Source organism: Lissotriton vulgaris, unplaced genomic scaffold, assembly GCF_964263255.1.
Source record: "Lissotriton vulgaris unplaced genomic scaffold, aLisVul1.2 SCAFFOLD_1297, whole genome shotgun sequence".
In the NCBI taxonomy this organism is placed as follows: Eukaryota; Metazoa; Chordata; class Amphibia; order Caudata; family Salamandridae; genus Lissotriton; species Lissotriton vulgaris.
In genome coordinates, this window is record NW_028244989.1 from 232537 (window position 1) to 260163 (window position 27627).

Genomic DNA, 27627 nt, shown 5'->3' on the forward strand with positions numbered 1-27627 from the left:
AATTCCCAGCAGGCTGCTCCTGTTCTCTCTCTCCGCCCTCCCCTTTCTGAGAAGCCGTGGAGTTTTTTTAATGCAGCTTGCTCGCTCGCTCCCTTCCCTCCGCTCCCCTCCCCCGCACGTAGGCTCTTGGAGAAAGGAGGGGAAAAAAAGCTCCCAGCCTGACTCGAAAATCAGCCTCGTTTCCTCAGAAACCGCAGCTGCTGCTAGAGCAGAAAACACGTCAGGCTGGCCCTCCAACGTACACAGATGTGCCTTTGTAACTCCACATAAATGCTGGGAAAGGATTGCGCGTTGGAGCAAAAAAAAAAAAAACTCCCATGCAGGAAGAGGCGAATGTTTCGTGCAGGCTATGTTTTTACCCTCGATGGCGCCTTCCTTCGCCCCTCCCCTGACCTTGTGTAACAGTTACTTTTGAGCTTTAAAGTTGTATTTATTGTTGGTGACTGAAAGGATTTAGACTTGAGGAAGAAAAGGCATTCCGATTTGCAGTGAATAACAGTCCGCTTTTAAGTTTTTTACTTTCGTTTTTTTAGGTTTTCAAAGACCGAGGTAAAATGTCAAGCTGTGTTTACATGGGAACCTTTTTATTTTGCTCTAGGCTAACTTCAAAGTGTGAGCGTTTATAGGAAAGAGGAATGCAGTATACTTGCTCCAAAGAGCCTGCTTGTACCTTTTTAAAAAAAAAAAAAAACCTCACTCACCCTCAACCCCTCACCCTCACTCACCCTCACTCACCCTCACCCACCCTCAACCCCTCACCCTCACTCTCACTCACCCTCACTCACTCACCCTCACTCACCCTCACTCACTCACCCTCACTCACCCTCACTCACTCACCCTCACTCACCCTCACTCACCCTCACCCACCCTCACTCACCCTCAACCCCTCACCCTCACTCTCACTCACCCTCACCCTCACTCTCACTCACCCTCACCCTCACTCTCACTCACCCTCACCCTCACTCTCACTCACCCTCACCCTCACCCTCACTCTCACTCTCACTCACCCTCACTCACTCACTCTCACTCACCCTCACTCACTCACCCTCACTCACCCTCACTCACCCTCACTCACCCTCACTCACCCTCACCCTCACTCACCCTCACTCACCCTCACCCTCACTCACCCTCACTCACCCTCACTCACCCTCACTCACCCTCACTCACCCTCACTCACCCTCACTCACCCTCACTCACCCTCACCCTCACTCACCCTCAACCCCTCACCCTCACACAGTGCAATAGATCTCGGAGCATTTGAGTTAGAGCTTTTAGAAATGTTTATGGCTTTTTTTTTAATTCTTTAGCATTGGCTACAGGAAACAAAAATGCTAAAGATTTACAAAAAAACCCATAAACAATTCTAAAAGCACTAACTCTAATGCTGCGAGACCTATTGCATTTCCAATGCTTGTTTCCCTTATCATATGTCTTGTATTTAAGGTGTGCTGTGTATATTCTGCTATGTTAGTATAAATTGTGTTTATCTTTTGTAGTGTGTTTCTTTGTGCTCTTTCTTTGCTGTCTGAAGCTTGTTTTAAAGAGTGAGTCTATCTTTGGTTTTCTGCTTCGCTAATATGGACATCAAAGAGATGCACGTACCCCGAATTGTTGCCTTGAAAGCATCCCAGGTAGTAAAGAGATTAGCGTAGTTCGGGTCATTTAATTGTAAGCAGTCTCAAATCACTTTCCGTAAATCATCTTATAGTAGACTGTCCCTAATAAGAGAGCTCTAGAAAAACTAACGACGGAGCTTAGGTGGAGGAGAGGCCCATTCTAATGTTAGTACCACTGGGGCATGCTCAGATAGAGAAATAGGGTGAAAGTCGATCTCCATAATGGCGTGTTCAAGACATTGGCTGAGAAAGGGTACTCAATACGTAAGTAGGAACGATGAGAGTGGGCAAAAAAGCAGAGTCCTGAGTGGACGGGTGCTTCATTCTCCATGCATCCATTAGTTATAGAGCTTGTATAGCTGTTTCTAAAGCTTTGGTAAAGCTGCCTTTGCCTGCTCCGTGTGGATGAGTTGTATCTATTTCTGTCCCCATGAATATAATTTTGCGCTTTACAAATTCTCCCAAAAGAGTAAGGAAAGAGAAGAGAAAGGTAGCTTGGGCTGTGTTTGGAGTGGATATTGAAACTATTGTACACATCCTTCCTAAGAGTGTCCCTTTAACCATCATCACCCTCCCTTCCTTATCTGTTTTGCTACCCGTTCGTTGGAATTGTACGGAAGAGTGGAAGACAAGAGCCACTCTATTATGCTAAGTAGAAGCTGAGGGTCTGTAGATTTTAGGGTATGTTTTGTGTGGGTAGTCTATTATGTTCACTGCGTTCAAGATTCGTTTCTTACAGTGCGACTATATCATATCGTTTATCCAACAGATACTTCCATAATTTGTGTCATTTAGCTGGGTAATTAGGCTCCTTGATGTTCCACGTTCTTGTTGTTAACACAATGATAGTGTATGATAATTAGGAGTAAGTCTGGTCATCTCTCGAAACTTGTCCCTGGCGTCCTGTCGTCCCTCTCCTCAAGATCTCCCATCCTCCCATCCCTTGTCACTACACTGCAGGGTTAAAAAAAATACTTAAAATGTGCTAGACCTGCAGGTCTAGTAACTTGAGAAATCTACTCGGTCCAAATGTAATGTACTTCACCTGTCTCTGAAAGCTGAGCAAATGTGGCAAGATAACAAGATGTAAAGTCATCTTTATTGCTCATTCACTTTGTGAACAATAAAGATGCCTTTAAATCTTGTTATCTTGTCACATTTGCTCCGCTTTCAGAGACAGAGGCCAAAAGTCAGTTTGTCTTCCTACTCGCCAGCAAGGGTGGGTAGACCCTAAAAATAGCTCGTCCCGATTAAATCTGGCTCGCCATAGCGAGCAGGCGAGTGGAATTTTGGAGCCCTGCTATGCATTTGAATATGCTTTCACTCGTGGTAGAAAAGTTAAATAACATAACAGGAACTTTTGGATAAATCATCCCCCAACAATTGTGTAAGAGAAAAGATAGATTGTGTTCGTGTAGGCATTTTTGTCATAAACCACTTTATGCACTCCTGATGTAGTAGCATTTGGTCAAGGTGATCGTATATAGGTTAGTAACAGGAGTCGTGTGTCTGTCTACTCTCAGGTTTTGAATCTTGATCCGAGTCTCCCCTCTAGCCTCCGACATTGGTGGGGACCGAGCAAAATGAATTTCTGAAGTAATGCAGACCACCCGCTAGCAAACCCTCCTTGTCTTTTTTAGAACAGTTCTTTGGTTAACAATTTGTTGTCTCTCATTTTGGTCGTCTTCGGCATGTATTCAAGAATCTACACGAACATTGTTGCCTGGAGGTTTTTGTTTCCCCTGTCGTCTTGAGCGTCTTTGTGAGAGGCATTGTGTGCTAGGGCAAGCAAGGTTACTCATCGATTGGCCTTCAGGTGAAATTTCTGGGTGATCCGATTCCAATATTTAAGCCCAGAAAAGCTGCCGCTTCTTGAAGCTCTGTGAAGTGGACTGGCTTATCCTAAAAGCTGAAAGCTATTCCGAAGGGATACGTCATCTATATTTGATGTTTTCTTTGTGTAGTTTGTCATCAAGAGGATTGAACTGTAAACACCAAGCAAGAGTGGCTGGGGCAATATCTTGAAACAAGGTGCAAGATGCGCTCTGAAAGGAAATGTCTTCCACCTTTCTCACCGCCTGTAGGATTGCGTCTTTAATTTTGATGGAGTGAATTTTCACTAGGTCGTCTCGTGGTTGCTTCCCTTCAGGCTGAACTAGGGAGCCTATTCTATGGACTCTATCCAGCTTGACTTTGGGACCGTTCTTCCCCAATTGCTTTGAGACTCTACCCACTATGAAGGCCTACAGATCTGGCCCCTCTGCTCCCTCTTCAAAATGCCAGTCAGATACTCCACTCCTCACCTTTACAATCTACAGCACTAAACTCTACTCTGCACCACTCAATGCTACTCTATTCTGCATCACTCTATGCCACTGCACTCCATGCCACTCGACTCTACTCTGCAGTCTACGCCACTGCATTCTATTCCACTTGACTCTACTCTACTCTACTGCGTCACTCAACTCTAAACCACTCAACTCTACACCACTCCTCTCTACCCACTCCACTCTATTATGCACCACTCTAACCTACGCCACTGGGTTCTACAACGCTGAATTGTACACTGTTGAATTCAATGTTACTGCACTCAATGCCACTGCACTCTATGCTACTACATTCTGCAACAGTATACTCTACACAAGCCCACTCTACTCTATGCCACTCCAATGGCTTAGCCTGAGTCGTGCCGGAGTCCTGCCCGTCTGCGCCCGTCAGCGTCCCGGAGGCGACGGGGCGGCGGGGGACGCTGGTCCGGTGACACACTGGCTGAGATGATCTGTTATACCTCTGCGATGTTGCGGGATTTGCGGGGCCTCTCTAGCTCCTGCCGTTCCGTTTTCCCGGGGCGATTTAAGGGTAAACGCCGTTGTCCGTGTTGTGGCTGGACGCCTTTCTGGACCCATGTTAATGTTCCTCGCCCTGCAACGGCTGGCGCACAGCATCTTTGTTTGCTGCTGAATACAAGGTCGGTAGGCTGCCATGCCCTGCATATTTACGATCTCCTTGTTCGGGAAAATCCCCTTTGCCTGCTACTTACCGAAACCTGGTTGGGAGAGGCTTCCAATCCGGATGTCTTCTCAGCCATTCCTCCGGCGTACAATATCTTCCGGCAGGATAGAGTGAAGGGTAGAGGCGGGGGAGTGGCGGTAGTGGTGAAAAAGAGCGTTTCCTGCTCAGTTCTTCCTCTTAATTCCATCGGGAGCGCTGAGTCGCTCGCCTTCACGCTCAGACTGTCCCCGGGCCAGGCCCTGAAGGGGTTGTTGGTCTACAGGCCTCCAGGCCCTTTGGGTTCCTTCCTGGAAGATCTGCAGACAGCTGTCTCTGAGTTGGTGCTGACCTCACAGCACTGCGTCATGGCTGGTGATTTCAACTTCCACCTTGACTTAGCGGATGACTCGGATGCGGTCAAACTGTTGGATATTACATCTCCACTGGGATTGTTACCGTTCGTGTCGGGGCCAACCCATGAGAAGGGGCATACCCTGGATCAGGTGTTTTCATCTGTCCCTCTTACGGAGGTTGATACCCTGCCGGTGCTCTGGTCCGATCACAGGCTGATCAGATTTTCGGTGCTGGAGAGTGCGCGGCCGGATAACAGTGCCTCGGTCTTGTCTAGACCGGCCTCGAGAGCGCTGCACAGAGTGACACCTGACATGCTGGAACAGGCGCTTCTGGATCACCCATGCCATCTTTCGGGCGATCTGGATAGCGACACTGAGGCTCTGCAGCGGTGGCTCATTGATAGGCTGGACGATCTGGCCCCCAAGGTAGCCCTCCGATCCACGGTGGCACGGCAATCTGCACCGTGGTTTACGGAGGCTCTTCGTGTGGCTCGCAGCCAATGTAAGGTGGCCGAGAGGGCCTGGCGACGTTTGTATGATGGGGAGGCTAAACTCGCCTACAAGACATTCTGGGAGCTAAGAGGGACTATTTGGCTAGGAGGATCGAGGCATCCGCGAACTCCTGTAAGGAGATCTTCACCATTGTGAAGGAGTTCACGACCCCTAGTTCCCAATCGCCCCCTCTAGTTTCTTCAGATACGTGGGCAGGTGATCTGGCCGGCTTCTTCACTAATAAGATCAAGGCGATTCAGGCCTCCTTTGTGGAAGGACCGGAGGATGGAAGCGGCGTCACCGGGGCTGGGTGCGGATTTCCGCACACACCGACGGCGGTGCTGTCTGATTTTCCTGCTGTTTCCAGCGATGTGTCCAGGCAGCTGTTGGCCAATTTGAAATCTGGCTCGCCACTTGACCCCTGCCCCGCCAAATTTTTGGCTGGGATGGCGGAGGTGGTGAATCCGCTGGTTAATCCCATCCTCAACGCCTCGCTGAGGGAGGGGAGGGTCCCCAGCTCTTGGAAGAGAGCGATGATGATCCCCCTCCTAAAGAAACCGGGTCTCGACGTCGAGGTTCTGGCCAATTATAGGCCAATTTCACTTCTTCCGGCCCTCACGAAGATCACGGAAAAACACGTCCACGGTGTCCTGTCGCGCTTTCTGGAAGCTAACAATCTGCTCCATCCATCTCAATCCGGTTTCCGTCCTAATTTTAGTACGGAAACGGCATTGCTAGAGGTCACTGAGATCATCAGGGAGACTCTTGATGTCGGCGGGTGGGTGATGCTGGTCATGTTAGATCTATCGGCGGCCTTCGACACCGTCCCCCACAGGGCGCTCTTAGCGAGGCTTTATGACATCGGCCTTAGGGGGACGGCGCTCAGGTGGTTTACATCCTTCCTTGAAGGCCGCCGCCAGACGGTCTGGGTTTCCCAGAGCTCTGCCGAGATGCCGCCATTGGGAGTTGGGGTTCCACAGGGATCTGTGTTGAGCCCCACGTTGTTTAACATCTTTATGTCCCCTTTGGCGGCCTTGGTGGAAGCATATGGGGCCCAGATCATCTCTTACGCCGACGACACGCAACTCCTCTTCACATGCGGGAAAGACCAGGAGTTTGATGGAGGGAGAATTCGGGACTGTCTTACATTGGTCTTTGACTGGTTCCAACGGAACAGTCTAAGGGCCAACTCGAGCAAGTCCGAGGTTCTGTTTTTTGGTTGCGGTGTCGATCCGGAGTGGCAGCATTGGTGGCCGTCCGACATGAGCCCTCCTGCACAGTCTTCCTTGGTGGCTAAAAACCTGGGTGTCAAGCTGGACAACCAGCTATCGCTGCGAACACACATTCTGGGTCTGGCTGGCACCTGTTATGGATTTTTGAAAATGCTCCGTAAATTCCTGCCCCTGCTGTCTGAGGAGCACAGGCGTATTACTGTGCAGGCTCTCGTCGGTTCGAGGCTTGATTATGCTAATGCCCTCTTCCTTGGCCTCCCTGATTACCTAGTTCAGCGCCTACAGGTGGTACAGAACTCTGCCGCCCGGGCTATCTTTGGCATGCGTAGACGAGCCCGAGCTTCCGGGCTGCTTCAGGCGCTACATTGGCTGCCTGTCCGGAAGCGGATCCAGTTTAAATCCCTGACTCTGATGCACAAAGCCCTGTTTGGATCAGGGGCTGGATACCTGCGGCGGAGACTAGCCTTCTATCGACCAGTCCGCTCCTTGCGCTCGGAATCCCTTTACAAAGCGGTGGTCCCTCGGGTGAGGAAGGCCCGCACGGGAGGGCGCTCTTTCAGCTGCAAAGCACCACAGCTGTGGAACTCGCTTCCTCTTTCGCTGCGCAGCACTGTCAATTTGTTCCAGTTCAGGAAGAGCCTGAAGACCTGGCTTTTTAATCTTTAGGCTGTTCTTATTGCTTCAGTTTCAGTTATTTTTCTCATTCTTTTGCTGTGTTGTGTTATTTTTATTCTGAGATGCAGGTGGAAAGCGCCGGGACACTCTTTTCGAGTAGCCGTGCGCTATAAAAGAACGCTGTAACATAACATAACATAACAATGAATGTCACTCCATGCGACTCCACACTATTCCACTTCTATACACGACACTCTTGGTCACTTCACTCTACAATACTGTTGCGTCTGGAGCGTTTTTCTGGGTCTTCACATTTTGGTAGAGTAGCTTTCACCAGTGCCTGCGCCAGAGATTCCTTTTTAAAGTGTCTTTGTGTGATCGAGCTACTTTAGGGGGAGTCTCCAGAAGCATAAGGGAGAATTCCTGACTGTGATCTCACCTCCAGGCGTTCTGCATCAAAGAAGTGCCAGATATCTCCTCGCTCCTCCAATGGGGGGCAATTGCGCCCGCTTGGTTCATGGGGGCCCAGCTACCAACATTCAAATCGACAACTTCTGCGTTATCTGCTATGTAGTCTGGCATTGCTTGCCTTGATATTTACTAAGAAGGGGGGGGGGGCAACCTTACGCAGCTCTATTGATAGTAATATCAATTATGTAAGGGCATCCTAGCCTGGGAAGTAAAGACCCCAGCCCCCGTGCTCCACTCACAACGAATTTTTTCACTACAAGACCTCCTTTGTCGAGTCTCATCCGCGTAATTAGATGAGGTGCTTGTGGTAGGTCAGGTGGCTGAGGGAGTGCTTGAGCAGAAAAGGGAGCAGGTTTATGTATATACAAGCCTCAGTCAGACAGGGTCCAATGATTTCTGTCCCTTTATTTGCCATTCACCGCAAGCTCTGTCCATCTGCGCCAGATCTGCATCAAGAGGCAGTTCACAAGGCCCAGACCAATCGTCCCCGTTCCCCCAGCCCTCCGGCCGCCCTGCATAGAGATTATTTTCCGTGAAGCACAGCTGCCATCTTGAGAGCAGGCAAAGGGAAAGGAGGGGTGCACCAGAGTCGCAATGTGGGCTCCTTCAGGCGATGCAGTCCTCTCAGTTCTCTCCTGTTGGTGTTGGCAGGTCGAGACATCACTCATATCTCCTGCCACCGAGGCCTGTGATTATTCCAGTAGCAGGGCTTCCTGGGGGGAGCGTTAAGCCTTCTATTTCTTGCCCCCCCAACCCCAACCCTCACCCCCATTGTCCACAGCAGCTGGTCCTTGTGCGAGCCAATTTACTTGAAAAATGTGGCGCAAAGCCTCGATTTACCATACGGGTGCAGCAGATCTCGCACAGATCGCGTCATGCTGGTTGGCCACACCCACATGCATAACGTTTTTTTTTTAAAACCCTCACTAAGCAGGCAATGAGGGAATTGTTAAACAAAAAGAAATAGGTGTGCATATGATCTAGTTGGAGAAATGCGAGATTGTGTTTCTGGGTATTAAAAGATGCTCAGAAGGTGCTGTAGTTTTGACACCATACTAACCCAAGGGCAAAGATGTAATAGTAAAGGATTCTAGTGCTTGTAGATTGTGTGGTAATGATGCAAGGATAGGGCGTTCAATAGAGGGACATTTCATTTCCACCTCAACCACGCAAGGGTGCAGCGAGCATGTATACAACCATTGGAAGTAGGCTTTGCTGTGCTAGTGGAGAATGCAGCACTTCCTCACATGTATGTATGTATGTATGTATGTATGGTACCTGATTGGAAGTGGAACTGTACCATAGCCAATTGATATCTGTTTTTACTAATAAGAGAGCATGCGGTCCTACGCCTTGCAAAGTGAGATGATTTATTGATGGCAGGAGTATTTATAGTCCAATATGTTCCATGATTTCAAGATGTTAATGCAGGTTGTAAGGTGAAGAAAATGCAGAAGATGCCATTTTGGTGGGAACTACTGTAGAATTGATGTGTGGGTACTATAAGTGAGAAGGAATTGAAATCAAATGTTGAAGGTGATGAAGAATAGAAGGAGGTAAGTGAAAAGAACCAGTCAGTGAACTGACCTGCAGGCGGACCTTCGCAGCTGGGATTGTAGCAACATGTCCGATATTTCAGCAAACTGGGACATTACCAGAACGTGTGAGATGGGGCGAACTCAGTCTACCCGCTCTTAACTAGTCTATGTACCATTATTTTAATGAGCAGATATTTTATAAAGAGTCCGTTTATGTGGGCTTCATTTTGAGATCAGGCCATGCCTTTATAACAGTACGTACAAGTGGTCCAACTAACCGGTAAGCTTCCCAAGGAAAAATTAGTGAAACACTCAACAAATATTGAATAGAATGACCAGGGTATCTTGGTTATGAAAAATGTTTAAATAATGAATATCTCAAGAATTTGCAGTACTAACGGTTGCGCCATGAAAAGCTTACCGGTTAGTTCACTCACTTGTTGTACGAACTATTATTGGCCCGGACCAGCTGTGTACTGGGTATACCCTATTGTTGTGTAAGAACATGCCTTTATAATAGCACCTTGTGTCGTTTTAACAAATTGGTAAACCTCATATTCTTACATTATCCAGCATTGTATAAAGCGCCCTAGGCTAGATAACATTTGGTGTAATGCAATTCAGAGTTGCACATTTCATGAAGTTAAAGTGTTGACTCTGCGCTGATGAGTTCCAGACTTCATAACAAAAGAGCATTGAGCCTGACTGCATGTGCACTCCCTCTGTGGAAAATTCATTTTGGCAGCCGTTAACGCGTGGTGTGACTAATGCCTCCATCACACAAGCGCTGCTGAGTGAATCCTCTCACCTGCCACTGAGAACAGACTGGAAGACCCAGGCCTCCCTCTGCTTCTGGAGAGGACGATACCAAGTTGGACGAGGGACAGTTCGTGAAAGTGCGCGTTTATTTTACTTACAGTTAAGAAACACGTATAGGTGTGATTCGCGGATTGACAGGCTAATTGTAATTCCGTTCTGATGTTTGCAAGACTTGAAAGAAGCTGCATTGAAGATAATTATTTGAGCATTTATTTGTAGCGGGAATACATTAAATTCAAAGCAGCACCGTTTTATTTTCAATCAACACTGGTAGCTTTGTTCTAGAGTCTAGATAGTAATATCTTCAATAATGTTCATTGGCATCGAATATTGCTGCTTGGGTACATTATCCCATATTGCGCACTAATGTATTTAATGCTGATACACGTGGTGGAGCGTCAGCATTATAAGTAAGTAACGTGTCAAAGACCTACGCTTTATTTTAGACCCCTTCCTGCACTGGGTGGCAGGCTGCCCTCTTTTTGCGGCTTTGGCGATTGGTCCTGAGGGAAGAGCCGGTCCAGGAGGCTAATCACTAGCAGAGCCACTCACTGCTAGTATGAAAATTACACAGCAGTTTATATTTAAAAATATGCAATCACTGGTTAACAAAAACAAACCAACGTTTTATATTTCTGTTCATTGGAAGGGGAAAACGCCACATTTCGGATTATTTTCAAGTTCTCTTCATTTTGCTTCTTTTATTTTTCGTATCCATAACTGCACGAGGGAGGGGCGAGGGCAGTGCCCTGGCTCGTCTGTGACTCCTCCTTCAGCGGCCCCCAGAGCTGGGCCTTAGCCTGCTTGGGTCACCAGCTGCACCACGAGCAGTCTGTAGATCATATCACCGTGGTGAGTGATGGCGAGCGAAGAGATCCAGTCATCCCAGCCTCTTCTGCCCTGTCCACACCTCGCTGCCTGAAATGAAGAGATGTATTCTTACTGTGAAGCCGTCATGCATGCCTTATGTCATGAAACCCTCCTTGTACTTTGCAAGGCCCAGTGAGTTAATGTGCCTTTTAACCTTTAACTCTTAATTGGGTTTATATTATTGATCCCAGTAATCAAAAATATCACGGTATTAATATGTCAGTATTTAACAAGGCAGCTGTACTTACTGTGGCAAGTCCAAATGTCCCTGTTCATCTCTTTGAAGTGTATATATTGTACCCGATTCAAATGTGCATTGCTTGTATAAACGTCTGTTGGATAAAGAGCATGTTAGTATCGCATTGATTAGACATGTTATCCTAACTTGAACCAGTGTTCCAAGTGTTACCTTTAATGCTTTACTAGATTTTCAGCTGCCCAAGACCCCTCCGATTGGCACCCCAAAACCTCCTGTAGTTCTCACCCTCCGTGTAAACACTTTGGGAATATCTTTTTTCGCTACCAGGGCTCCATGCCCTTGGAACTCACTTTGATTGGCGTGCACTGACAGGTCTTCCGAAGGACACTGTAGTTTGCCCGCTCCTTCTCTTCTTCATGACCCCATTTTTGTTTAGCTGCTGTGTGATTATGCTGTTTCTGGTGCAACCTTCCCTGTTCTCACATGATTTATGGGTTTTAAGTGGCCACCTGGTGATGTCAGCCTCGTCTGATATAAATTCGTAGTGTTGGTGCACTCGGAGTTGGTTTGTGTACTGTTTTGTGACAGCTTTACTAGTAACCAAGTTTCTTTCAACGTTATCAGTTTTGTTGCTCTACAATCTGTTGCCTTTAAATGCCCTGCTTGCTTACATTCTCTTGAAATAACACTTTATTCACGAATGATTCCGTTGTGCAGACTTTGAGGCTAATTGTGAAATGGCATTGGAGATGAAGGCCTTGCTCTTTGCTACCACTCTTCCAGAATCATTTCTCTGTTCAAATCCTTTCTACTCCCTCTTCTCTTTCCCTTTGTGGCAGTGTTCTGGCGTTCAGCTTTAAAGACTGCATGTTTCACACGTTTGGCATGTCTTTTATCCATAGCAAGCACAAGATGATGGACGGAGTGCTGAAACTTTAAAAAAAAAACTCACCCCAGTCAAGAGATCTAGATTAAATCTATCGATCTTTTGCTCACCATGCCACCCCAATATGGACCCAGCCAAATGCAAATCAGTCTTGACCCTGCTTCTCCAGGGGAACAGCCATTCTAAACTGCCTGGCCAGGTCCTCCCTGGACCGGAAACAAGCATCCAGGAACGGTTTTGAGGTAACACCCTTCATCAGCCAGGCTCGCTTAAATCCAGTGGCACAGTGGGCATGGGACCCATGTCTGGGCATACCCTTGCCACTTAGGGTGAACATAACAAACTGCGCCACTGGATTCAAGCTAGTCTGGCTTAAAAGGGGGTGATATCCCAAAACCGGTCCCAGGTTCTTGTTTCTAGTCCAAGGAGGGTCTGGCTTGACAGTTCGACCAGACTGTTCCCATGGGAAGCAGTGTCAAGACGGATTTACAAATAACATTTGCTTTTTTGCATAGTGGGCAAAAAAATAGATGGATTTAACCTAGATCTGTTACTAGAAGTGAATGTTTGACAATGTTCAGCGTTCCATCCATCATCTGTTTGTAGAACTAAAGTTGCCCTAAGTGGGAAGTGTATGTCCAGACCTGGGTCTCGATCTCAATGTGCCACTGGATTCAAGCTAGCCTGGCTGATGAGGGTTGATACCCCGAAACCAGTCCCAGGATGCTTGTTTCCGGTCCAGGGAGGACCCGGCCTGGCAGTTCGGGCGGGACTGTTCCAATGAGGAGCAAGGTCAAGACTTATTTGAAAATGGCTGGGTCCAAACTGGGGTGGCACGGTGAGCAAAAAACAATGGCTTTAAACCAGATGTGAGACTGCGGGTGAATGTTTGACAATATTCAGCATTCCTTCCATCATCTTTTTGTGTTGCTAATATATTTTTTCCATCCCATTTCAGATTGTGGTGTATCTAATGGGATGAATTGTTGAATGAACATGCTTATGGACAACTTCTAAGCGCGTTATATGGTCACAACCTCTGATACTCTTGTTTGGCATGTGTTGTAATTTACATTCTGTGTTCTTTCTTTTGTGCAGCGGAGAAGAATTTTTTCCGACATCCAACAGTCTTCTTCATGGGACACATGTACCTTCTAAGGAAGGAATTGATCGAATGGTTGCAGATTTGGACAAACAGTAAGTACATATTCAACAGTGATGTTTGCTCGATTCAAGGAGAACCGGTTTCTATTATTCCGAAATAGCCTGTCTAAAAATGTTTTGCTTCAAAATCATGGTGAAATCCACTGTGAACGGCATTCAAATGTTGACAATTACCATAAGTTGTATGTGTGTGCGTATATCAAAAGTATAAAATTAAATTATACAACTTCATTAAAATTTCCGATAGCTTGAGAAGCAGCTCCATTAGCTCAGCAATAGGGCGCCTGCTCAGGGAATTAAAGGTTGGTCATTCGATGCCTATTTGAACTAGGAATAACTAAAGGTTAACTCTATCCAAATTTCTCAGGGTGCAGAAAGCCTACATGTGTTGCAACAGTGTACACCATGTTTGGAAGCCATTGCTAACACGTCATATAAGAGTCTAAGAGACCAAAGGGTAGTTTGCATAGATGCACTCTTCCATTTGAGATGGTGAGCGTTTGATGCTTGCAATTAATGTATTGGATAAACAGCTTCAACTGTTGAGGAACCTTAGGAACACGAGGATGTAGTCTCTGGACCTAAAAGGTCCTGCTTTAATTGAAATATTCACCATGGTGACGTTGAAGATCAGCACAATGGGGAGTCAGTGGATCGATCTAACCTCTCATTGTATATAAATGATGCTGTTGGGCTCGAGGGGCAGCCACTTCCTCTTCTTACGATTCGTGGTTGGCCTAGAAAAGGGAATATAAAGGCTAAACTTTGTTCTAGGTCAGTGCAAATACTGGTGCTTCGTTCCATAAGTTACATACGAAACTGTGCCCGCTGCACCCTGTCGTTGGACTGCATAGTCCGTCCCACACGTGTCTCTTCAAGTGCTTGTTTTCAGCATTCTTCGGATGTTATCCGTGACCCACACAAGGCTAACTCACTAACCGTGCCTTTCACAACACACACTGGCGTCTGTCACTTTCCAGACAGTCTCCTGGGCGCCCCCTCCGGTCCATTGAGCACTTCGCTGCTGTAATCATTAACACATCTCTAGCAGGGCTGGGTGCGTTGCTCTAAAATGGTTTCCATCAAGGAACTGTAGAGGGAATAGATTAATTATGTGAATACTCCTGCATTAAATAATAATGACTCCTCTGCGGTTGCCTGGTAATATTCAAACATTCACACAAACAAATGTTCGAACGGGTGTTGGAATCATCAGCATGTCCGGAAAAATCAGATAGTCGGACCTTTCACCTGATAAGTTTCGCAGACCACACCTTAATGGATTAAAACAGCTCTGATAAGTAACGGGTTGTACGGATCTTGGTGCAATAAGCACCAAAATGTGCGTGTTTTGGCTATTTTGAGGACAAAACTGGTTATTTGCTGCAATATTTCCTGAAAGCAATGAGTAACGAAACCCACCCAGTGTACCATAATTCATTGGATGCGATAAGTAACGAGGCAGTCACGAGGAATTTGTCATTGAGAGCCTAATGTGTTGTTGTTTTTAATTTATGCCTAACAAAAGTGCAAACATGTAAGTGAAATGGGTTATTGGTCCATCTTCAGCCACTAGCTACACTCCTCATCATCAACATTTGGACATTATTTTTGTGCCAGATCTTGTATTCATAACCTTGGATGCCGAGTTTTGGAGGTTCGCAGTGACTGGGCCCTATTAATTTATGTGTTTACAAATTGAAATTGTTCTGGAGAATTAAAATAGCCAATCATTTAATCAAGGCATATTTTTCATTTATCGAAGCGTGGGTGGTGGAAAACCACAATCTGACCGTCCTAGTGTTCGCCATCTTAGACATTCTGGGCCACATGTACAAGACTTCAGAATTGCAATTTCCTAATTGTGATTCTTAGTGAATCGCAATTAGGAAAACGCAATTCGTAATGTAGGAAAACGGAAGTTTTAAATAGCGATTACAAATGAGAAGCAAATCGACCTGTCTCATGAATGTTGAGGTATATCACAATTTGCGACCCATTAGGAATTGAAACCATCACAGGGATGGAGGCCTCCTGGGGTCAGCTGACCACATTGTCTTTGATCGCTTTTTAAATAAAGCAATCTTTTTTTTTTAAATGCTGCCTGTTTTCCTTAAAGGAAAACCGGATTTGTATCTGAAAAATAAATGAAAAGTTTTTTCATTTTTTAAGAGTAGGCAAGTGGTCTACTGCTTGTTCTTTACAAATGTTATCCCAACCTTTCTCAAAGGGGAAGGGGTCACTTGGGGACTCCTTCCCATTTGCGAATGGGTTTCCACCATTTTTCGAATGGTGTAAAAAAATGCGAAGTCGCAAAACATTCTCATTTACTTCGGTATTAGGAGGGACGCCCTAAAAGAAACCATCCCTAATACGGAATAGCAAAACCCGAATTTCTACATGGTTTTTGTACATGCGAAAAAGCATTTTGCAGTCACAAATCCTGCGAATTGGGCCATTAGCACCACAAAAATGGTTTGTACATGTGGCCCTTAGTTATTTTTTTAATTTTTTTTTTAAGTATCCTAGGTTTGGATTGGCACAGGGTAAGTAAAACATTAAAATCTTAATTAGGGCAGAAAAGCTGGCTGCAACCAAGGAATTAATGCTGCCTGTTGAATCCCAAAGGTGTAATTTCTCTCTTAAGAACAGATTTGTGAAACTTTTATTGTTCCTCTACTTGTCTGCTTTGCACATGGCAAAGTCTATACATTAGTAAATATTCCCATGCAACAAGGCCACACTATTCTGAGCCAGTTAAACATAGAAAAGAGACTTTTTAAGCCTCAGTCATTTAGTCGAAATAGGGTTGACTTCTTTACTAGAATCACAACTCCCTATTTACCCATGCTTTCAACTTTTTTAGCAGAATGTATCTTTAGTAAAATCATCAGCGGTAAACCTCTTGTTTAATTAAATAACAGGCTCTTAAAATTGAAGTGACATCAGCACTGCCATGTGTACGTACAGTTTGTGTTCTCTTTTATTTATGCAACTTAGATCTACAGCGTTCAATATAAAACTATTTATTACCGGTCTACAGCAGCAAGTTTTTGGGCATTGTTACCTCAGGACTATATATCTGATCATATTGTTTCTGCACTCTTAAATAGAAAGCAATTATTGATGTGGACTATACCGGCTCTGTGAAAGCTCTTTTCTTGGCAGCTCTCATCCTTTAATATTATTTTCCTCTCAAAACATTTTTCAGAATAGTTGCCCAAGGGGCAGTTTTTCAGTTTATCTATTAACAATTGACAGGTTAACCTTTTTAATTTCATTTGCTTTTGTAGTCCAGATGTTGACTACACTTCGCGTTTCCCAAGCGTGTTTCTTTTCCTTTGAGGTCTTGCCCTCTGCAAGCTACTCTTAAAATATTGATTCAGTGCTGTGAATGTCCAGATACCTATAGCCGTCCAGATCTCACTATTTACATTGATGCTTTTGTGTGCCACACAGATGCAAACCCTAGACTTAAGCTGAAACAAAAGCAGTAGGCACATAGATCATAAGAAAAGTTGCTATTCTGGTTTTCTTGTAGAATCTCGCCGAGTCGCCTAGACCCACTCCTACATTGAGTTCCCTGTCGCCAGTTGATGGGTGGGAAGAATACACACCTGATGAGATGGTATGAGATATCCTCTCGCGTTTGGATTACGCCAATGTACTCCTGCTAGGCGCCAACAAAAGAGATAGCACAACTGCAACGTGTGCAAAACTCTGTGGCTAGAGCCTTAGTCGGCCTTCCTCGCAGATGCTCGACCAGAGCTACAATTCGTAAATTACACTGGCTACCTGTTGATTCCAGAATTAAATTCAAAACCCTCATCATGACCTTTAAAATTCTCAAACTTGAAAATCCTGTACTGCTATGACCTCTTCTCATCCCCTACGTTCCATCACGCAACCTGCGATCTTCCAACCAACACCTTCTGTGCATCCCTCGCATAAAACTCTGCCGCATGGGCGGCCGCTCCTTTAGGGTTTTGGGAGCCAAGCTATGGAACGATCTACCTCTAAACATCCACTTCATAGAAAGCCTACCTGCTTTCCGAAAGGCTATTAAAACTTACCTATTCCCCTCCCCATAAATCTCCCTTCACCTTTCACTTTCAGGTTAAGGTGTGTGACTTCTTTAGCGCCGGGACGCCTCATCGCTGGGGCAGCTGTTTTGCGCTTTACCAAAACCATAGAATAGAATAGTATAGATTAGAATAGAATAGATGTAATGTGTATTCAGGCTCTCTTGTGCTCTAACAGTCAAATGAATCGTGTCTTCGTCTCTAATCACCAGACTAGTTACTTCCATTGCTCTTCTCCACAGAGCATTACCATTGTAGAATACAGCTGTACGCATGCAGGAGTCTCCATTGAACAAGAATGGATCCTTGCAAGCGCTCTAAAGCATAAAAAAGTGCAATCCTTACACTTGCCACTGTACCAGAGCCCACAGATAACCGCGTCAGCACCGGGGGTCCCACTATATACTAGATGTCATGGCAGATGGGACCCCCGTTGCTGCGAATTTGCAGGCGAGCTCTCTTTTTAAAAAAAAAAAAAATTTTTTTTAATTTATTTACATGATTTTCCAATACAGTACAGTAGTAATGCAGGGGGCGTCGTTACAGCTGGGAGGTTCTTGACATTTTTATGGTTGCATGGTTACATCGAGCATACATAGTACAGGCTGGTTTGGTTGTGGGGTCTATAAGCCCCCCGCAGGAGGTGAAAGAAAGAGAGAAAGGAAGAGAGAGGGGGAGTGCGTCGATATATTCGTGTCGCCCTCTTAGCTCTTTGCTTGGCTGTTTGCTGGTGGTGTGTACGGGAAGGGTGTACGGGGGTTTGTGTGACTCCAGGTGTGCATCAAGGGCCGCCCACATTTCATTCTTAGCGTTGTGGCTTGGGGAGAATTTCCCAGTGATGTTGTCGGCTCCTCTGAGAAAGGTGACCCAGTTTGTCCAGCTTTTGAATGTTGCCTTGGCTGTGTCTTTCCAATCTGCTAATATAGTTTTGACTGCTGCGGTGAGTAGGATATCTACGAGGTCTCTGTCTTTCTTGCTTCTAGGTCTGGTGCCATGAATGCTGTGGCTAGCCCTATGCAGCCTGGCTGACAGCGTTAATGAAGTTGCTCACTCTCATCCAAAACGTTTTGACCTTTGGGCATTCGAAGATTAGGTGTTGTAGGTTCCCTGTCCCCCTGTGGCAGTTCCAGCATGTGTCACTGTCTCTTATGCCTGCCTTTGCAAGTTTGGCAGGAGTCCAAAAAGCTCTGTGTAAGAGCCAGTATTTTGTCTGTGCGAGTTGTGGTGTGATTTTATTTGTTGTGGCTGGCCTCCATAGTCTACCCTTTTCCTCCTCACTGAGATGCCTTGTGTGCAATGTTCCCCAGAAGTTTGTTGCTTTTGCGTTCAGTGTGGATGTTTTGGGGCTCAGGAGTTTGTAGATCTGCGCTGTCTGGTGCCCGATCTTGTTGAGGTTGCTCATGTATGGTATGAGGGTGGGCTTCCCCTTGTTTAGGTTCGCCTTGGTAATGGCTGTTCTGATTTTGAGGAACGTGTGGAGTTCTATGTCTGGGATACTATGCTCCTGTTTGAGGTTCTGGAACGTGAGTGGAAAGTCGTTTTTTTCCAGCTGCGCTGGGGTAGTGATACCCTTCTTGATCCAGGCCTCGTTGCATATTGTTCTGCGCTTGTATTGTACTCTTGTATTAAACCAGATTGATTCCCAATTGGTACCTCTGATCCGTTGTCCCATTTGCTTGTCTACTCTCAGCAGGGCTGTTTTGGTGTGTTTGATGATGGGGTCATACCTGGTGGGGTGTTTGTTTGCTGTAAGCATTGCTATTGGGTTTAGCCCCCCCAGGATATTCCTTTTGAGTTTTAGCCACTCAGGTTCGTAGTTGTGTGTGTTGGTAATCCAGAAGATTCCTTGTTTAGCTCGGCAGGCCGTTTGGAAGTTTTTAAAGGTCATAACGTTCAGTCCACCCACCTCTTTGTTGAGCCTCAGTTTCTGTAGACTGATTCGCGGTTTCTTGTCTTTCCATATGAATTTGTTTATTATTTTGTCAAGTTTTTTGTGGAAGTCTTCTGTCATTGTTGGGGGCAGCATGCTGAGCGTGTAATTGATAGCTGGTGTCACCATCATCTTTATTGTCTCAACTCTAGCCCACCAGCTGATGTATTTGGGGGACCATAGGTCTAGTCTTTCCTTTATTTTCTTTATGGTAGCTTCTTCATTGTGTTCCAGGGTTGCTTTGAGGTCTCTACCGAAGAGTAGGCCCAGGTATTTGAGGGGTTTTGTTTGCCAGGCTAGACCTGAGTTACCTAGTCCGCTTTTGTTGTGTGCACGTTCACGGGTTTACACTCTGATTTGTCTCTGTTTAATTTGTATCCTGAGGCTCTTGCGTATTCTTCAATGGAGTTCATGAGTGCCGCGATGGATGTGGTTGGTTATGTTGTCGTGATTAGCACATCGTCTGCGTACGCTGCCAGTTTCACTGTTTTAGTCTTGATTTTGACCCCTGCTATATCTGGGTTCATCCTTATCATTGTCAGCAGTTGTTCTAGTGCTAGTAGGAAGAGGCCTGGAGACAAGGGGCAGCCCTGCCTTGTTCCTCTTTCCAGAGTTAACGGCTCTGATGTGCCGCCGTTCAATACAACCCTGGCTCTCGGCTTCTTATACAGCGCCATGACCATGCCCCTGTACTTGGTGCCTAGGCGAACTTTCCCCATACATAGGTCGAGGAATGGCCAGGAGACCCATGTCGAAGGCCTTCTCCGCGTCCAGCGCTATCATCACAGCCTGGTCTGCACTGTGCGTTGTTTGGTTGATGAGGTGGCACAGTAGTCTTGTGTTGTCTTGAGACAGTCTGTTTTTAAGGTATCCTACTTGTGAATTATGGATGAGGTGGGGCAGGACCGTGTTTAGTCTATTCGCTAGGATTTTTGCATAGATTTTACAGTCCACATTGATGTGTGATATTGGGCGGTAGCTCTGCGGGTGTTGGGGGTCCTTCCCTTCTTTGGGGATCACAATGATATTGGCTTCTGCCATGGAGTCCGCCATGCGACCTTCGCGGATGCAGTGTGTGAAGACTTCCGCCAGGGTGGGTTTTAGTTGTTCAAGGAATTTCTTGTAGAACACCGCTGTGTACCCATCGGGCACTGGTGCTTTGTTTGATTTGAGTGTTGTTATTGCTGTGTCTATCTCTGCGTATGTGATGTCTCCTTCTAGTGTTTCCCCCTCGTTCACTGTCAGTGTTGGTAGTGTAATTTTGCTCAGTAGTTCCGCCCCCCGTCGGCGGCCAGGTTCCCATCCGCGCGGTACAGCTCCTGGTAGAATTGTTTGAAGACTTCTAGGATCCCTTTGTTGTCTGCGCTTTGTTTGTCTTGTCGGTTATTGCTGCAATCCAGTGTTGCCTCTGTTTCGCTTTCAAGTATGACGCTAGCTCTTTCCCTGCTTTGTTGGCGTAGCAGAGGTTTATGGCTTTGAATTTGTTGATCCATGTGCCCGCTCTTTCGCTCGGAATCTTGTTGAGCTCGTACTTTTTCTTTGTTAGTGATGTCAGTGTCTTCTTGTCGGTGAGGTTTGCACAGTGCCCTTTTTCTAGGTTACCGATTTGTTCCTTTAGTTCAGCTATCTTCTTGTTCCTGCCCTTGTTCATTCTGGCTTTGATGTTTAGAAGTTTCCCTCTGAGTGTGGCTTTTAGGGCGTCCCAGATGGTGCCCTTGTTTACCTCGGCGTTGTCGTTTAGCTCTAGGTATTCCTTTATGGCTTCCTCGACCTCTGTTATGTTGCCTGGGTGTTGTAGGATGTCACTATTGAGCCTCCATCTGCGGCTGGGTGTGTCATTGTGTTTCCCACTCATCGAGAGCGATATGTGTGCGTGGTCTGAGATGGTAATTGGGGCAATGTCCGTTTGGTCAATCAGGTGTGTGTGTGTGGCTGACATTAGGATGTAGTCAATTCTGCTGTATGAGTTGTGTGGGTGTGAGTAGAATGTGTATTCTCTTGCATCCAGGTGTTGTAGCCTCCACGGGTACCTGAGGTGAAGCTTGGTGCACATGTCTTTGAGGATGTTTTGGTTTTGGGAGTCGTGGCTCGGTCTGTATGGGTGCCTATCTGTGGACTGGTCTAGGACCTGGTTCATGTCCCCCGCTAGTAGGAGCAGATCTCCTTGAGGTAGCTCCGATAGTTTGGATCCTACGCTATGCCAAAAATCTTTGCCATCTGCATTGGGCCCATATACGTTGGCCACATGTATGATTTCTTCCCCTCTCTTTAGGCTCGTCAGTAGTAGTCTGCCCTCTTCGTCTGTGTGGCTGCTCTCTAGAGTCATGTTGGCTTTCTTGCTTACTATGGTGATAACCCCTCGTTTCTTGTGTTTGGCTGGCGAGCAGAAGACTTCGCCTATCCACCTGGCTTTGAGGCGGCTGGCATCCTCTTCCGAGAGTCTAGTTTCTTGTAGTACATACACATCTCCTTTTAGTTTTGCTAGGTAGTGTAGGGTTTTCCTACGCTTGATGGGGTGATTGAGGCCTTTCACGTTGAGGGATACTACCTTAAGGTTTGTGCTTATGTTGGTGTGTGCTAGTGTAGTCATGGTGGTTTCCCATTTTCGCTACCCTTTGCGGGTTTTGCTCAGTGCGCTACTTCCCTCATCTGTTGCAGATCCGGGATATTGCTAGTTCTTGCTTCCCTGTGCTGGCTAAGCGGCACTGACCTGTGTGTGCTGCCTGAGGGGTTCCCCTCCTCGGTGATAGATGGGTGTGGATAGGGACATAGAGATAGTAAAGACATAGAGAAAAAGAAATGCATACTTCTGTATTGGAAATTGTGACCGCTCCCTCCCCTGCCCCCTCCCCTCCCTCCCCCCTACTCCCGCACTTGGAACTGTGGGCATGCGACAGCAAGGGCCCTCCCTCCCTCTCCCCCCCCCCCTCCCCGAGTTATGTCTCTATTAGCCCTTTGTCACATTGTGTCTTGTTGCATATTGCGTTGGCTTAGTTATTTGGAAACATCAGTCTTATATACAAAAAGGTTCACGGGTAAAGGATATAGGTGCAACATCTTGCGTCTTCTTCGCCGTTGCCGGTCCGTCTGAGATAGATCGTTGAGGTACATAGTTGTTCGTGTAAGTTCTTTAGATCCTCTTTCCATGTGAGGAGGGCCTTTGTGCATCGGCCTGAGGTAAAAGCGGTTATAGTCTCTGGGCATCGGGTCTATCCAGTGTTTGATTCCTTGGTCCTTGGGTGCTCCTTAGGACGGGTTAGCATTCTTCCGCTCCTCCTTCGGCTGCGTCAGATGAGGCTCTCCTTTTGGCTCCTGGATTCTGTGCCTCCATTTCCTCTGGTTCTGGGCCTTTCAGATACCTCCTTAGTTCGTTGGGCTCATCGAAGATTAGGGTGCCTCGTCTGTCCGTTATCTTCATCCTCGCTGGCCCAGCGAAGCTGAAGGTGATATTGTCTTTCCGCAGTCTAGGCTAGGAAGCCCTTCCTAGTTTCAGCTGGGAGCTTGGAGAAGTCCTGCCTGATGATGATTTTTTGCCCGTTCACTTTCAGAGTTTGTCCTTTCCTGGCAAAAGCGAAAATTGCTTCAGTGTGATTTGCGCGCAGTGGCTTGCAAATGATTGGTCTTGGGCCTCTGCCGTGTGGCGGTTTTGTTGCTGGGACCCTGTACGCTTTGCCTACTTCGAAAGGTCTGTCGAACTTCAGACCTGTCAGTTTGGGCAGGATGTCCTCTAGTAGGGCTGCGCATGAGCCTTGGGGGTCTTCTTCTCCCTCTGGTACTCCCAGGAGCCTTATGTTCCCCTTCCTGCTCCTATCATCTTGTTCCGCCAGCATTTTTTGTAGATTGTTTGTTGTTCTTATTGCCAGACCCAGATCTTTGTGGGTTATACTGGTTGTGTCTTCCAAATCACTGATCCTTTTCTCTGCTACATCGATTCTGCTGTTAGTTTTGCTTTGGTCTGCCCTTATGGCTGCAATCTCCATCTGCATATTGTCTATTGTTTTTTTCGTGGCCTTGGCTAGCTCGTTGCCTTCATTGATTTTCATTAGGAGCGTTTCCAGTGTTATTTCGCTATGCAGGCCATTTTTTAGCTTGTTTGGCGAGTCCGGGTAATCTTTCCTGACTTTTTTGGGGTTGTTGGCGTTCTTTTCTTCACGTCCCGCCATTGTGTCACAACCCCTTCTGACTAGATAGGTGTGGAGTCTACCTTCTTTTTGTTGTTTGGTAGGGTCCACCTTCGCTTTTGTTGTGGTGCTTCTCTGCGTGGGAGCCGGATCTTCGCGGAATCTGCTTGGCCACTTGACCGTCCTGGTTCTTGTCTTCGCCCCCGCCAGCTCGGAGGGCCTGCCTTGTCTTGCCTAGATGGCTTGGAGTTTGTTCAGTTTGCTGTGGTCTCTTTTTGGCTTGCGGCTTGTGCTGTGCTTGGGGTTACTGCTCTGCTCGTGTCTCTTTTCCCCACGCTGTTTCTAGGTGCTGTGTGACTGGATTCTCCCTCCCGCTCTGGTCTTGTGGTTGCTGCTCACTGTTGTGCTTGTGCCTCTTCTTTTGTGCAGCGTGCAGCATTCCATTCGACCAAGCAGGTTCTCTGCATCTGAGCGATTGCTCTGTGTTTGGTTACAGTTGCTTTATTTCCCCCACCAAGATGGCCGCCCCCTTGGTCCGTTCCAGTTTCGTTTCCGGGAGAATCAGCAAAAACCAAATAGTGCTCTTTCTTGCCTTTATTGCGGGTTTGCGGGTTTGTAATTTGTTCGTAGTTTAGGGTCTCGCTCTGTGTTACCGCTCGGCGTTCCGCGTTCCCTCCGCCTGTGTAGAACCCTCACCAAGATGGCCGCCCCCTTAGTCTGTTCCGGTTTCGTTTCCGGAAGAGTCGGCAAGATCGGCAAAATCAAATAGTGCAATTTTCTGCCCTTGTTGCGGATTTGCGGGTTTGTCTAATTTGTTCGTGGTTTAGGGTTCCGCTCTGTGGTGCCACGCGGCGTTCGCCTGCTTGTTTGTCTCCACCTGTGCAGTCCCCCCCCAAGATGGCCGCCTTCCAGGCAGGTTTCTGTTTCGTTTCCTGTATGAGACTGCTCTGGGTCGGAAGGATTTAGGGCAGCGCTATTTGGTTGCGGATGTGCCTGGTAACATGTGGGGTCCTGAGTTGCGCTTTCCCGCTGTTCGGCGCTTGCCGCGTACCTGTTTGTGCGTGTTCGCCCGCTGATGCCAGTACATCAGGCTTCCCGGCTGTGGCTGCCCTCTTGCGGGTGTTGTGGGTCTTGTTGAGGGTTCTTGAGGGTTTTGAGTGTGGCGGTGTTAGGCTGCTGAACGCCCGCTTGGCCCTGTCGGAGTTATCCCCTTCGCTGCCTTCACTGCCGTCGGCTTCCTTGAGATGGCAGCGCTGGTAACTGGTAGCTTCCAGTTTCGTTTCGCTCTGCGGTGTTTCCCAAAAACCTTCCTCCCCACTGCGGCGTTTAGTCTGGCCCCGCTTACCGGCTTGTTCTCGCTACTCCGGACGCGCTGCTTGTGGCCTTGGTCTCTGGCTCGTGTCCTGCTTCATCCGTTCTTGCTGGGTCTCTAGTGGGAGGCTGCTTCCATTCTGTGCGCCACCATCTTGTGTTCCTCCTCGTCTCCTCTCGCTGGTTTCCTCTTTCTTCGTTTTCTTACTCCTTGTTGCCTCCCTGTTGTGATCGGCTGCTTCCTTGTGTGCCTCGCAGCTTCAGACACATTTCCCTTTGTTTCTCTCCTCGTCTCGGGCTATTTCGGCGCTGCAGTCGCTGTTAGTTTACTCGGGGTGGTGGAGGCTCCGGACTTAGGTGTCTGTCCTCCTCGCCATCCAAGCCACGCCCCCAGGCGAGCTCTCTTTTAATCTGAATTATCTGTTCGTCACACAGCTGCAGTCGTGACCGGTGCTCTTCAATGAATGACAAGAGCACGAGCTACAGCCACCACGCGATGGCGCTGTTCAAAGATGGTTGACTTTGCAGCACTCTGCCGGGTCATGAACCTGTGATCTCATTCCGCCACAGGCCCGGTTTCCAGCAGAGTGGCTCACCCAAACATGACCTTTGGCCCACCCAGTCACTGCTGAAGAGGCCACGGAGAAAACACTTGTTAAGTGCTTCCTCCATCTCAACGTTCGAACGACGAAATGTTCATTTCACTGTCTTTTTAAAACTGGAATTCGGTGGTGTGTTTTGGCGGTAGAGTTGGAAGAGCAGACACATTAACAGGGAGAGCCGAGCCCAAGAAAAGGTTTCCTATGTAAAACATACAACAAACATCGCCTAAAATATGATACATTCTTCAAAATTCTAAAAAGTGTATTTCTTTAACACATGGAAGGTTTGACCTTTATATGTCACAGTATAGCGCTGCCCAGAAGTATTTATTCCAAATGAGTTTTCAAACGTGAGCTTAGTCATTCCTGCCCACCCTCACACTGGTGACAGTGCCATTAGCGAACCAACAGGCAAGGCAGTTGTCACGTGGACGCTCTTATGTCTATTTAATCAAACACAACAAGTTTTTGTATACTTGGATTTCTGATTCATGTATTTGAATCTCCTTTCATGCCAAAGGTATTAAGAACAAGCATTTGCAATGCAATAGGTCTCGCATTTACGCGAGTTTGAGCTATTGGCATTGCAAATAACAATGCCTTTTATTTTCGTTTTTAAAACATAAATAAAAGGCATTATCATTTACAATGCCAATAGCTTTAACTCGGGTAAATGCGAGACCTATTGCATTGCAAATGCTTGTTAGTTTTGTTACTCCTTTGTCTGCCCATAGCATGTTCCGGGGAGACTGGCAAGCTTCTTGTGAAACTACTTGATTGGACATTGTGCCGAGTCTTGGCTGATCTAAGGATTTGCCCCGCCCTGTGACGCAAGAAGATGCCCTGTTCCCCAGCGTGACGTCACGGGACAGGCCCGAAATAAAATAATACCACCCTGGAGCATGACCAAAGAGTCTTTTTAAACTGCGTCCGTGCTGCTGCAGGGGCTCCGAATGCATCAGCAGCGAGACCCCCAAGGATGCCGTGATGTGGTGATGTGTGGAAAAATAAGTGAAAAAAAAAATGCAAAATTGGCGCTTTTATGTCAATCCTGTGTTGCTTTTTACCCAAGCGACATGCACGACAGTTTGTGAAGCCTGAATTTTAGTAGGCGAGGGGGGCGGGGTGTGTGAAGATTTGCAGGTAGTGTCACGAGGCTTTTGTTTTACGACGGAAGTGGGAAGGCCTAGTGACCTGGGATGGAAAGTGGGGATGGATTGGATGGAAGGCAACGCCATCGAGGGCAGGGTGGGGGCCACGCTCTGTAGGATTTGGAGGAGTGTGTGGAGTGGGGGGAGTGTTTGCAGTGTTAAGCAAGGGGAAGCCATGGTGTGAATGGAAGGCTGAATGATGTAGGGTGCGACTAGAAACATGTAAACGGTGCTATCAGAAGCGCTGTCTCCAGAGCGCAGGGTGTCCAACGTGAGTGTAAGAGGGACGCAGCGCGCCAGGCGCCTACTTCTAAGTGTCAGAAGTGAACACGTGTCCACCCACAGCGCTTCTCTTTCGAGCTCCCTCCCGGCTCACAGCCCGTTCTGTGCCTGCATCCCCCCTCTGGAGATGCCCAGGAGCGCACAGCCAGCAGCACTGCAGGCCAGTGCTCCATCCCACACCCAACAGAGACAGATCAAATCACACCCAGTCTCTGCCCCCCATACACCCACCAGCCACATCACACACACACCAGGGCCTGCTGCTCTCACGGACATCGCATTTACATCACAGAGCGGGGCGGCTGATGCCCCCCACGAGTGGGAAAGAGATCCGCCGTGGAGGGACCACGAGACGGGAGAACAGTCACAGCTTGCCGTCTAGAAAGGGGGGGGGGGGGCACTTTTCACACCCAGGTGCCAAGCACCGGCCCTGCATCCCCAGAGACAGCGGCTGCCCAGAGATTCTCAGTAAGCTTACCAGTCAAGAAAACGTGTGCCAATTTCTCTTGACTTATTACGCAGTCTAACAATATAATAAACAAGATTAAGTAAAGTATGTTACATGTTAGCAGGAACAATAGTGCAATTTAATGGACTTGTTTTTACTTTATTCTAGGTAGGGTGGTGTCATTTTTCTGACAAATAGTTCCCTTGATTTTGCAACCCGGCGTTAACTTCTTGCTTCACCCAGTGACCTCCCAATGGAAAGCCACCTGAAACTTATGCAAAAAAAAAAACTGTTTACCTTTAAGATCACTGTCAAATGGGAATTTGAGCTGGTATTTTTCTACGAGTTAGAAGCAACGAATTATTGGTAACAGGCCCGCCAGTTTGGAATACAAATCTTCATAATTTGGCATGCCCCACGCTTTGTGGGTAGAAAACATTCTTCAGATGTTACC

General features: G+C 47.1%; 1 protein-coding gene across 1 annotated transcript in view; it reads left to right on the forward strand.

Moving 5' to 3' along the window:
- The window catches only part of LOC147666679 (pre-mRNA-splicing factor SYF2-like), a 182632-nt gene that overhangs the window by 118103 nt on the left and 36902 nt on the right, over positions 1-27627 (forward strand). The window contains exon 6 of the mRNA XM_086948974.1: positions 13181-13279. Within this exon, the coding sequence (XP_086805100.1) occupies positions 13181-13279 (99 nt within the window). The remainder of the gene's footprint in view (positions 1-13180; positions 13280-27627) is intronic.